The sequence below is a fragment of the Tympanuchus pallidicinctus genome, unplaced genomic scaffold (assembly GCF_026119805.1).
Source record: "Tympanuchus pallidicinctus isolate F22 unplaced genomic scaffold, pur_lepc_1.0 scaffold6, whole genome shotgun sequence".
In the NCBI taxonomy this organism is placed as follows: Eukaryota; Metazoa; Chordata; class Aves; order Galliformes; family Phasianidae; genus Tympanuchus; species Tympanuchus pallidicinctus.
In genome coordinates this window covers 30,782,345-30,794,755 of record NW_026294780.1, presented here as the reverse complement: position 1 = coordinate 30,794,755, position 12,411 = coordinate 30,782,345, and the positions used below count along the sequence as shown (strand labels likewise).

At 38.5% G+C, this 12,411-nt stretch overlaps 1 protein-coding gene across 7 annotated transcripts in view; it reads left to right on the top strand.

Moving 5' to 3' along the window:
* The window catches only part of LMO7 (LIM domain 7), a 128,681-nt gene that overhangs the window by 76,871 nt on the left and 39,399 nt on the right, over positions 1-12,411 (top strand). For 4 of the 7 annotated variants that reach the window (XM_052705811.1, XM_052705810.1, XM_052705809.1 and 1 more), the window contains 4 exons: positions 7,949-7,979; positions 8,380-8,493; positions 8,955-9,153; positions 10,318-10,570. In XM_052705811.1, the coding sequence (XP_052561771.1) occupies positions 7,949-7,979; positions 8,380-8,493; positions 8,955-9,153; positions 10,318-10,570 (597 nt within the window). Of the gene's footprint in view, positions 1-7,948; positions 7,980-8,379; positions 8,494-8,954; positions 9,154-10,317; positions 10,571-11,040; positions 11,341-11,693; positions 11,985-12,158; positions 12,360-12,411 lie in introns of all 7 variants that reach the window. The other 3 variants (XM_052705806.1, XM_052705805.1, XM_052705807.1) reach the window with 2 other exon arrangements.

Genomic DNA, 12,411 nt, shown 5'->3' with positions numbered 1-12,411 from the left:
GAAAGGCATGTCCTTTCCTGTGTAGCTTAACCAAAGCATAATACAGACATCCGAAATAAGATAACCAGTCCATCAGTCTGAACACGGAGTTCATCCAGAGATTTTTCCAGAGAATTCTTAGTTTAGAATGCTAAATAAATTTTGTTCTCATATATAATACTTTTGCCAGCATTACATTTGAATTGCTGTAGAGGAAAACATTAGCCATCAGAAATATGTTCAAGTTACTTTCAGCTCCTGCATTTCCCACATACCCCAAAATGCAGGGGTCCTGATTGCAGTCTACATTTACCTGTCTTCTCTCAGAAAGATGAATTCATTTTTGTATGCTTACCTGTTATTACTAGTCTTGGTTTCCCTGAAGAGGTGGTGACTGGAATACAGTAAGTCTTGACCACCTCTGATTTGCAATCGATGGATGGGGAAAGTGTAGTTCTTGCTTTTAGCAGTTCACTTCTATGCGTTTAATTGTATTCTGTGTATGTATTAGAACAGCAACCAAGTAAATACCTTCTTGCAGTGGTGAAACTCACCATGAATGCAGGCATGAGTTTAGCAATACTCAGTGTAAATTACTACCAGTCACTTTTTTTTTTTTTTTGTCAGCTAATACGTTCTTTGCTGAGTATCATGTATAAATTACATAATATATAGGCATATATATCATGTATATGCATGGGGTTTACAGACACCCCTCAAAGTTAATGAAAACTCCTGAAGTTGGGTGTTAAAAATCGGTATACTATTTTGTTTATGCACAGGTTTGTGCATCACAGCCTATTTGTTTGATGCAAAAATAAAGGATTATGTTTAACAGTTTTTTTCTCTGAGCATAAAGCAGGGCAGGAGATTGAAGGTAGGTAGGTTTGTTTTGTTTTGTTTTTCTTTTCCCCCCCCCCTCCTATCTGATTATATACATTATAAAAATAGAGGGGAATGGTTTTAAACTAAGATGGGAAGTTTAGGTTAGATATTAGGAGGAATTTTTTCACACAGAGGGTGGTGACGCACAGGAACAGGTTGCCCAAGGAGGTTGTGGATGCCCCATCCTTGGAGGCATTCAAGGCCAGGCTAGATGTGGCTCCGGGCAGCCTGGTCTTGGTCTTGTGGTTGGCGATCCTGCCCATAGTATGGCAGTTGAAATTAGATGATCATTGTGGTCCTTTTCAACCCAGGCCATTGTATGAAAAATCTGTCTCAGTGAGCAAAATGTATCATCTGCCAATTCCTAGCAATCCATCAGGGACCACCACTGAATGCTTCTTCCTAACTGAACAATTGTATTAATCCTGGGTAAGAATGCACACAGGCAGTTGCTATGGTGTAGTAGGTACATGGAAAATATTTACCCTAACTTACCTTGCAATGAGTTGTTTATCCATACCCTGAGTGGGTGCAGCAGTATCTGAGCAGTACTCAGAAGGAATAAGTGAGTCAGCACTGAAAACTGTTCTGTAAAATCACCACTAGAATCCTTCTGTGGGAAGAGGGGATATAGGAGTGAAAGTAAAAAGGACAATAATTGTGGAACCATTAAATTAAATAATAGTGAAGTCACATCAGGCAGTACAGAAGGTGAATATTGGCTTTGTGTTGAAATAATACTGAGTTGCCATGGTTGCTGCAGTTCTGCTAATGCAAATAATATGCTTCATACAGAATATTTTTCTGTATCTTTTAGTACTATTTCTGTGCTAGTTAACAACTGTACATTTGTGTATTCTTGTATGTATTTCAAAAAACTCACAGGATCTCACTCTTTGTTATTCAGTGAGACCCTACAGAAACACCAGCTAACCCTTTTGGAAAGAGAGCTAACACAAGCATAAGTTCCAATATGGATTTCTTTTCAAATTCATCTTCAAAATTCACACAAAAATGATCTAGTGTGGTATGGGAGAACCAAGGGAGAGATCTTCAAAACAGTGCAAGTGAAGTTAATGTAGATAAACCATGCAAAAAGGGACCAGTCAACAAAGCAAGAGTAACTATTACAAATGCTGTAAAATTCTTTAATATACCTCATAATATGAGCAGGAAGCTCACACAGAGAATGTGAGCTGCCTGCTCACATTCTCTGCCTCCTCTTTCTCTGGAGGTGTTACTGCAGTGATGCTCCCTCCCTTTCTCCCTGCCAGCCCCTGACCTGAGGGGGGTTATCAACCAGGTTCCTCAGCACAGGCTTGTTCCTTTGGCACTTGTTTTGTTTTTTTTGTCGTCTTATTGTTTTGGATTGTTTTGGTTTTATTTGACTGGTATCTCATCTTCCCTGTGATATCCCGACTATTAGTTACTTCCTTGCGGAAGCTCGTGGCTTAGGCTGAGCTATGAGGAAGCTGGCAGAGATGGACCACCCAGGGAGGGGTAGGAAAAGAGCGTGAGGAAATGGATAATATGAGTGTCCTGTAACTTGCTGGGGCTGATGCACATTTCTAGAAGTGCCTGTTTTTGTTTTGATAAGAGGTTTAAGAATAGCTTGGCGTAATGGGTGAGATCAGCTAGGAAGCACTGCTCTCTGAGGTGATGTGATGGGCTGGGCTCTGAGGCAGTGAACCAGGCCATGTTCCCACGGAGGGTGTTGTCCTGCCCAATTCTTTCTCTGCCCTTCCCCTCTTGGGCATCCCACCCCCAGCCCCTTCTTTAGCAGATGAAGGTGTGGGCTGGGGACAGGCTACTCTGCCAGCAGGGCTGGCGGAGCTCCCTGCTGCATGTTGCTGGTTTCGTAGGGGTATGGAGAAACGCTTTCTGCCGTCACTTTACACCTGACACTGTATACGGTTACAATGTAAGTGGCATGGGGGTGCGGTGGATACGTTGCTATGGAAAGTACATGTGCTTTTTGTATTTATAGAGCAGTCAAGTAGGAAGGTGTGTTTTCCAAAGCTGTTCTCGAGTGCTTCTGCAGTACCAGACCATTTTGTTTCCAATAATCTCAGCAGTGAGCGGTGGCTCTCGAGGTTGAGTATCAGTTTGCTGAGAATACAAGCACTGGCTGGAGGAATGTCCTCGTGTCTCTGTGCCCATGCCGCGGTCCTGCCGTCCATTGAAGCCTTTCTATTCTGAGCAGCATGTGGGAATCCAGTGAAATCTGATAACAGCAATATTAATAGCAATTGAGTAGGTGTCCACAGAGGTTAAAATTTAGCACAAGCCTGCTGCTAGTTGGACGGATGGTGCTGCTCTCCTGCGTGACATACCTTGGTAGTAGTGGGTGGAGAATCCTTCGAACCCTTCAAAGTCTTCCTCAGACACGTAAGTTAAGGTGCCGGTGTCGGGCTGCAGTGCCTAGAGCTTGGTGAGGAGCTTGGCAGAGGGCTTTGGCTGCTCCTGAGCTAAAGCAGGGGTTGGCCAAGTCTTTCTGAGGTCATCTGGGTGGTGGAACCTCAGCATTGGTCATTAGAAGGTCAGAAGGAGAACACCAGTACTTCTGTTGACAGAGAAATCTGCGTTCTGTTTGTGAAGTCCTGTATTAGTAAGATATGTAGCATGGAGAAAGGGATGGGTAACAGATAGCTTTGGCAGCTGTTGGGGTTTCTGGGCTATTCATCACCAAGGGCAGGGTTTGGCACTAGGCACAGTGCATTTGTCACTGGCACATTCCTTTCTATCAGTGGGAGTGTCTCTGTCCCTTCTTCCTCTCCGTAAATGGATGCAGAACTTTCTTATCTCTAATGACCCATTACTACTTTTCAGCAGATAACTCATTTAAGGGAAGGGAAGACTCTGATATATCTAATTTTTTTTTTTTTTAAATCCATATCTACATTTCCAGAATGTTTCTACACTAAAAGCAGATACTCAGAAAGCCATCGTTTCTTAAAGGGATTCTACAAAATAATCTTCCAGAATTGTACTGGCATCTTGTATCTTGGTTTTCTCCTTGAGCCCCACATTGATGTTCTCTCTGGAAAGCATTAAGTCAAGTATGGGAGTGATCTGCTGCTACTAATTGATAGTTTCCACAATTTAACATGTATTAGGATCTCGGGGATCCAAGTTTGGAAAACAAAATCCAAACTGTTGGGCATATATATTAAAAGCTTTGAAATAAGTCAATCTAAACATAACTACTTAAAATACACTGCTCTACTGCAAGGAGACACTGAAAAATATATATATACAGGTGTTAGCATTTCCAGTGGATATTTTCTGGAAGTAGTTACCTTAAGAAATCAACTAAACTGTATTACAGTCTGCTTGCTACTGTTAGTTGTATGACTGTCTTGTACAATTTTTATTTTTAAGAATACCTCAAAGTATGTTGAAATAATAGGAAGCTATCATCATGCCTCAAACTTGAGCTTTGGCAGAAGTCCAGGAAGCAGGCTGAGCCTCTGGCTGGGTTGCCATCACTGGGGTCTCTTAGGTTGTTGGCATGGTAAGCTCCTCTTTCACCAGGCCCTTCCCTGCTCCTGTATGGCAATGTGCCAGACTTGCAGCTGTATACTAACATGCTCGCTTGTGCGAGCATGCTGTAAATCAGATGAGTGAGTTAATTTGGGCATTAGAAATGCATATTAGAAAATCCCAAACAGAGAAACTGACTCTTTGGTCCTGATTCACAGTGTGAATCAGAGTTGTGTTGGCATAATCACAGGGCAGCAAACAGAGACGGCTGGAAGGGAAAGAGAGATCAGGAAATCCTTAAGGTAGAGCTGCTGCCAAAGCCTTTGTATTGTCAGGCAGGGGCCTTAGTGACTAATTTTGCTATTTAACCTTGAGCAAATAGTGGAACTGGGAATAAATTCCTTGAGCTGCAGCTCAGTCTGTTATTGCTACGTCCCTTTCTTTTATTATATAGTGGTCCTTATTAGAGAAGCATTCATCCTCTAATGCTGACCAAGCGTAAACTATTTTGGTGAATGTGCATTTTGTTCAAATGTAACTAAGGTATTTGGTATCTAAGCATATAGTCTACTAACAAGTGCATGTTATTTTTGTCCCATTTGTCTTTTTTTCTGTTTGCTAAACGATTGACGTAGTTCAGATGATTTACACAGAAGATATTACTTTTCCATGAGTGGTTATTTCACATCCTTGCAGCAGTGTTCAGCTTGGAATTGTTCAGTTATGCTTCGTAATTATTAAAATATCCCCCACAGTTTGTTATCTTATGGCCTTTAGACTTCTATGCTGCATTTGATATATATTTTCCAGGGTGGTTAATTTTGAAGTTGTTCATAAACTTTTACTGAAACCACTGCCAATACTTAAGGTTTGTGCTTCATGAATGAGAAACTGTAGGTTTTGAACTTGAGAATTCTGTGCTAGCTGGAGTTTGACACTGATGTTAAATTAGGTAACCCAGTCTTCTTTTGAACTTCAGAATAAGTGCTAAAATATTGAGACTAGTGGGATCAGATGAAGCACACAGTAAAATTATTTCTGTGCAGTGTTGACTGTTCTCTTTAGCAGCTTCTGTTTCTTAGTTCAAACACCTCTAGTGAAGTTGCATAGTTAGAGAAAACCTTTGGTAAAGCAGAGGTTAATTTTTGAAATTTAATGAAATTTAATAAACAATGTGGAACTGTCATTTGGACAGGAGCATGCTTCTTTCAGTAGATAGTTTTTAAGGTGCAGCTTTAATCAAAGCAGCAGCCTGCGTATGTTACAGCACAATGGCATTCTTTTATTCAAGCCAGAATAATACCCTTAATTTCATAAAGACTGTTGTTTCCACCAGCTGAGTTCTATCATCGTCATTTTGAATTAAAATATCACATTTCTTTTTAGAATTTTCCAGTGTGTGATTGGTGTTTAATTGCATTGATGAAGGTACACCAGCAGTGGATTGTGCATGCATAGCTCAGGCATGGTTTGTGAGCTTGGCTACAGTGTAGATGTATGAGGTTCTTATTTCACTCAGAGAAAGACAGCAAGTGGATCCAAATCGCATCTTCTGAAAGCTGCAGGCCTCACAGAGAAGCAGCTGTGAAAACTAAAGGTGACAATAAATTTTTTTAAGGCATTCCAGTAAGATAACAGCATTAGATTTCTTTGTTGAGATTTTTTTTTTTTTTTTTGTATGTGGAAACAATTCTATAGATTTTGGATTTGTGCAGATTCTGGGACTATACATTACTCATCTGGAATCCCTCCTCTTTTCCCTTTATGTAAGGGCTATTGAAGAATTAATGTATACCTATGTAAATAAGCAATTGATTGCTCTAGATTAGCAGGTTTCCTGGTTTTTATGTTTGGACTTTACCTATCAAAACAAATTGCTTAAAGGATCAGAGGCCAACATGCATAGCTCGAAGAAATAAAGTAGTAATGCATGTAAATTACAAAACTGGAAAAGCTTTGCTAAGAATAAACAACTTGACAGCTTGCTTCTGTTGTTAGCCTAGCAAGCATGCAAATGGACCACTGTGTCCTGTATGTGTGTGTGAAATTTTTCTATGCCTGCATTTGGGGTTCAGTCATGCTTACTAGTTGACGTGAATGTTCTTAAGTTTTGCAGTGTTTGTAGCCTGAGTATGCAGGCCTGTTCATGCTTTGTTTGAGTGTAGATGATATGTAAAAATACAAAAACAGCTGAGTGTTCCTCATGTTGCAAATGACCAATATAAATGATTGCAGAGAGCTCATGAGAAGCAGAAGTGGGTACCATGTTCAATTCAGAGCTTCATTCTGAAAGCTGGTGTGACCAGCGGGGTACAGCTTATAGTTACTGAAGGCAGAATTTTTCACTGTTTACTGGACTGCTAAAGTTTGGAAGAAAATTTTAAGGCATTCTTAGCAAGGGTATGCATGGCCTATGCTTTTATAATTGCAAATAATGAAGGAAATTCTGTCCTAATGACCTTAAGCCTTCAGGCCAAAGAGTGTAAACCTTGAAAATACTCTCCATCAGATGTGAAAAGTATAATGCTTATACACTGTGGAGCTTATACAGCCTCATGAGAGCAATTTTCTGTTCTCTACTTAGTGACCAGCCTGTCTGTAATCAACACATTAGGTAACAGCCATAGCACGTACATCCGAAAAGAAATCCACATGCTCATGATAAAAGACAAAACATTTCTCCAATAAATGCTCAATAAAAAATAAAAAAATATAAAAAAAATTACAACAGCAGTGTATTTTAGGAGGGTCTTTATACTTACACATGCAAATATTTGACATTAAGAGAGGTGTTATTGCACAGGTCAGCTGCATCTCATGATTTTGTGCTCATGGCTGCCTGATTTCTTCATGATGGGAATGACCACCCCATCAGTACTGAGTGCAAAGGTGCTCTCTTCAAACATGGGGAAAGAGAGGAAAGAGTGGCTGTGTGAACTGCGTTGAGTTGTGTTAAGTGTTTGAAGACTGCTGTCTATGCTGACCAAACCCTGTAGTAAAATATGACCTGACGCATCACAGGTCTGAATCTTGAACTCTTTGTAAATCTTTCTGCCACTGTTTATGAATTCCACACCTTTTTGTTCGAATCCTCTCACCCTAATTACTGCTAGTGCTTGATGGGTGTCTTATTTTTTTTTTTACTTTTTTTTTTTTTTTACTTTTTTAGTCCAAAATGTTCTATCCGTTAAATATTTTGAAAAATGTAATACAAAGGGAGGGAAAGTACTTTGCTTTCACATGAATCTGAAGCTCTTCCTGGATAGGAAGTATATTGCGCAGATATTTGCTTGTTTTCCATGTTGTTGTTGGTAACTAGAAACCTAATTGAAAGAGCCTGGAACCTTTCTGAATTGTTCTCAAATCAGAATCTTTAATGGTTTCTTGCTTTGTCTGTAATGCTTAAAATAGTATAGTTATGCCTGAGAATTTGAAGTGTGTTGCTATTCTATTTTTTTTTTTTTTTTTGAGTCATAGTTTTATGTTTTATCTAGCTTCTAATTGGGCTTCAAACTTTTTAAATCTTGAATAATAACTAAACTTAATCAGACTTTAAAACTGTTTTTTTTTTTTTTTTTTCCTCATTCCTTCACTCCTTCAGACCGGAGGAGACCAACAGAAGAGTGAAAAACGTAAGACACTTACTTCAATGCTATTTGAAACAATTTCTCACTAATTTTGATTAAATATATTTTTAAAATATTTCTGATATTTCTGTCTATGCCATTATTGTTCTTATTTTATTCTTCAGCTGTTCATTCAAATAAGTGCCACATTATGGTCATTTCTGTGGGTCTTAATTTTTCAAATAAATACAGTAATTAAACAGCACTTGCACATGATTACTTGCATTATGCTGTATATAATACAGCACTGTAAGTGGTTTTGATGGAAATTCTAGCAAACACTGTAAACAAGATTTTTATATTTAAATGTGGAAAATCTCTCCGTAACATGGAGAGATGCCTTAATGCTGGTTGAGAAGGAAGCAAATGAACTTCATATTTCGTTTTGTTTGTTTTATGTTTCTAGGTTTTGATTACATTATATTGGCTGGGGAGAAAAGCACAAAGTAACCCTCACTATAATGGTCCATATCTCAATCTTAAAGCATTTGAGAAGTTATTAGGGCAAGCATTGACTAAGGTAAGGAAAACATTAGAAGTAGTAAATAAATACCCCAATTTCATACTTTGCAACTCTACAACTCAAAATAATCTTTGGTGGTTTAATCAGTCTTAATTTGGAGACTACTATCACAGTGTTTTCTTGTTTTTTGTTTGCTGTCAAAGGCTATGTAGAAAGAATGAGTTTTAGCCTACCCTGGTTCTTCCGATACCAATGTAATCAAGAAAATCAGAGCCCATCCCTTGTGATTGGTTGGTAAATTGTGAATAAGCCTTGTCTTGATTCTGTTTGGCTGAAATGAGGGAAATTTAAGAATTTGTTTTAACTCATCTATTCAAGGTTTTCAATTTTTCTGGGATTGATGTTGGTAAGTTTGTTAGTGCAGTCAAGACACGTTTTAAAAATTTTTGAGTGCAAATTGACTAATAATATTCTGCTTTAAACTATCATGAAGGATCTTTCAAAATTTACTCCCATAGGCACTTGAAGAGTCCAGCCACCTAAATAGAAGTGGCAGGGATAGTGGGTACGGTGATATTTGGTACGTGGACCGAGGAGAACCTTTTCCATCTTCAGCAAGCCACAAAAGAGACGATTCTTTCGATAGCTTGGACTCTCTTGGCTCAAGGTCCTCCACAAGCTTTTCATCAGATATAACCTTGAAAGGTGGCAGTGAAGGTATGTTTTCCTCTTTTAAATCTTTTATAAACACATCTTATGAGAGTGGGAAAAGACAGTGTATGGACCTAGTATTACAGGTGCCCAGTACTTTAAGTGACTTGGAAGGCAACTCTAATTTTGCAACTGCCATGGGTTGTGTTTTCCTAAAGCAAATATTGATCTTTAACGGTTGATAGAAATAAAGCTATGTCCACAGGAATTTTACTAGGAAGGGCTGTTAATAATCATGCTTCCACTGTCACGTCAGGATGTGTGTCCATGTGGGCTATTTTCCTATACTTCAGGAAGGGTAGTTGCAAGAATTCAGATCCTGGTGAGTTCACCTAAAACTGCAACAGTTTCAAAAATGTCTTGTCTTGTTCCTATCATGGATATATCATATATCTATATTTTTCATTTGATTTGTGAACATTAAACATAACCAGTGTTTTTCCCACCTAGGTCGAAAACTGAATAGTAGTTCTTATTTTTGATATTTTAATTTATCATGGGGGAAAAAAAGGTAACAAGAAGATCTGTGACACTAGTTCCCTATAGCTCCACTCTGACCTGCCTTTTTTTCTTCCAGATTTAAAATTCAGAATTAACTTGTAGTCTAACAATATAAAAACTAAAACTGTTGGACCAGATACATCACATACAGCACCTCTGATCTGAGCAAAGCAACATATATAGCCATGTTACATATGTGATATGTACCCAGGGTTTCTAATGGATGTTAATATGCTGAGATTAGCGTATTTCTTTTCTTTGCTAGTAAGTTGGTTTTGATAGTAAACATGAGTTGCAAATGTGCTTTTAATTATAGGGAGAGAAAAAAAAAAACAAAAAACCAAAAACTTCTCTGCTCTTTTATTTCTTTAGTTTAGAGTTTAGTGCTTTATTTCCTGCAGGCAGCAGTGATAGTGAAAGAATGGAATGAATGTAGCATGAGCATGCAAACCAAATTCAGCTTAACGGACCTTATCACAGCCTCAGAACAAATTTCTAAAAATACCTTACCTTACCTACAGTCCTATCAGTAGTTCAATAACTTTGCAGGGAAAATATCTCAAACATGCAGTTAAACTGATTTTAGGATATTTCAATGTAACTTTTAGATAGAAACTCTTACCTAGAGAATAACATTTGTGCCATCTATTTTCTCCTCTGTTCTCTTAGGCTGTGATAGTGACACAGACTCAGAACTGCCTTTCAAGATGCGCGACTCCCATAAAGATGACAGGTCCTATCGAAGGATTTCTGTAATTGAACCAAAACCTGCTACTGACTTCAATCGCTTCTTACCCACTAAAAACAAGCAGCCAGCATATATGCCAGCACCCCTAAGGAAGAAGAGAACAGAGAAGAATGAGGACAACAGGAGGAGCTGGGCAAGCCCTGTCTACCCAGAGTTAGATGGGACATTTTCAAGGTACTGATGTGTGCAGTCTTTGTAAAGCAGAATTTCATTTATATTTTTAACAAATGTTTTCTTTATTAGTGAATGAAAAAAAGGTGCTGTCGCTACAACTGAAAACAAAATACTCTAAGTGAAGGGGAGGGGCTGCTGTGGTTGTCTAGGTTTTTGTTTGTTTGTTTTTTAACTTAATTTTTCCTGTTATTTTCTTCGTCTGCTTGACTTTCTTCCACTTTACTCAAAAAAACAAAAAACTGATGTGTTGATGTTGGTCATACTTGATGCAGAGGGGGGTTTAAATGATCTTAAGTCTTGAATGAGCTAGACATACAGCTTTATTTCTCATTAAAGTTTTCCAAACTGTGGTGATGAATTTCTCTTGTCCAATTTCTTAGTGTGCACACTTGAGACTAGTGGGCAGTTCCTGGGTTTCATCTTGTGTGACTTCACTGTCTTCATTCTGTTCCTGTTTTGGTCAACCTCAGTGGACGTGAAAGGAATCCCATAGCTTCCTGCCAAAATAGCAGAGCAGAATGTGGGCTTACAAATCCAGCTTCCCTACAGATGATCTATGAGTATGACAGTGGCTCTGATTCAGAAGATGGAAAAAGGATGCCCGACTTGGTTATGGATGACTTAGCAAATCGTAGATTTCTAGTCCAAAAGAGCCCTGTAAGCTCTACTGCACCTGGACATCATTTCGTGCTGCGCAATGACTCTCCTAAATCTTGCTCACAAGAAAACTATTCGGCTGGTCCACTAGCTGCAGTGCTTGAACCACTGAGGTCAGAGATACTAATCCAAGATCGAGTAACTGTTTTATTACCTAAATTGCAGTCCATTGATAACTCGAAGTTAGCCTTCTAATCAGCATTTTAACAGAGGTGATAGATTACTGTGCCTTTTCTGTCAAATTTTTGTCAGATGTGATAGGATGCCGATATAACAATTTAACTTTTTTTTTTTTGCTATTTCTGGTACTGCAGTGGTGGAATTGAGAACTAATTTGCTTCATTCACAAGGTTGAACTCCTGAGCCAAAAAGCATGTTTTTGGTTTTTTTTTTTTTTTTTTTTTTTTTGCGTTCTTTTTGTTAAGTTTCTCCTAAAATATCTTAACTGATTGGGTATTTTGAACAGTAACCAGAGGAGACAGAGGCAGTTGGATACTAAAGTGGAAAACAAACCAGGAGTTAACATTTCTCCAGAATTATCTGGGTATTTCGATGAGGATGAGGAAGAAGAAGTAGTCATCCCAAACATTGAAAAAGATGATCTCTATTTTCGCAAGCTAAGTTCTTCAGCATCAAATACAGTGGTTCCTTTTGACAAATTTCTTCCTAAGTTTTGGACTCCAGAAGAAGAATTGCTATGGAAAAAAATCAGAAAATCCTCTTTCAAACCCTGGTATAAAGAGATTCAAGGGTTCAGGTGCGTTTTTATGCATGCCCTTGTTTCTCTCCTGTGTGCAAAACTTTTTTTTTTTTTGAGGAAAATAATTGAAATATTATTTTCATTACAACTGTTACACTGTTGACACTATGCATTTTACTAAGCGCATGCACTTTTTCTTCTTTCCCTGTGTTTTCTTGTGCTGCTGGACAGTAGAAAGAAATCAGATTCTGAGGATATGAATTTTGCTTACAAACAAAGCTCTGCCCTTGTTGCTAACCAGCCAAGACCAAGTTTCGAATGGAATAGCAGTAGCAGAAGGGATCAAAACTATAAGCCAACTGCTGAATATATGGGAAGCCCATTGTCACAGATTACAGAAGGAAAAATCTTGGAGGCTTCTGACCAGCCCAGGTTCATACCACTGCATGAGTTGTACTCTTGTTGCATCAAAAAGAAGTGTCTG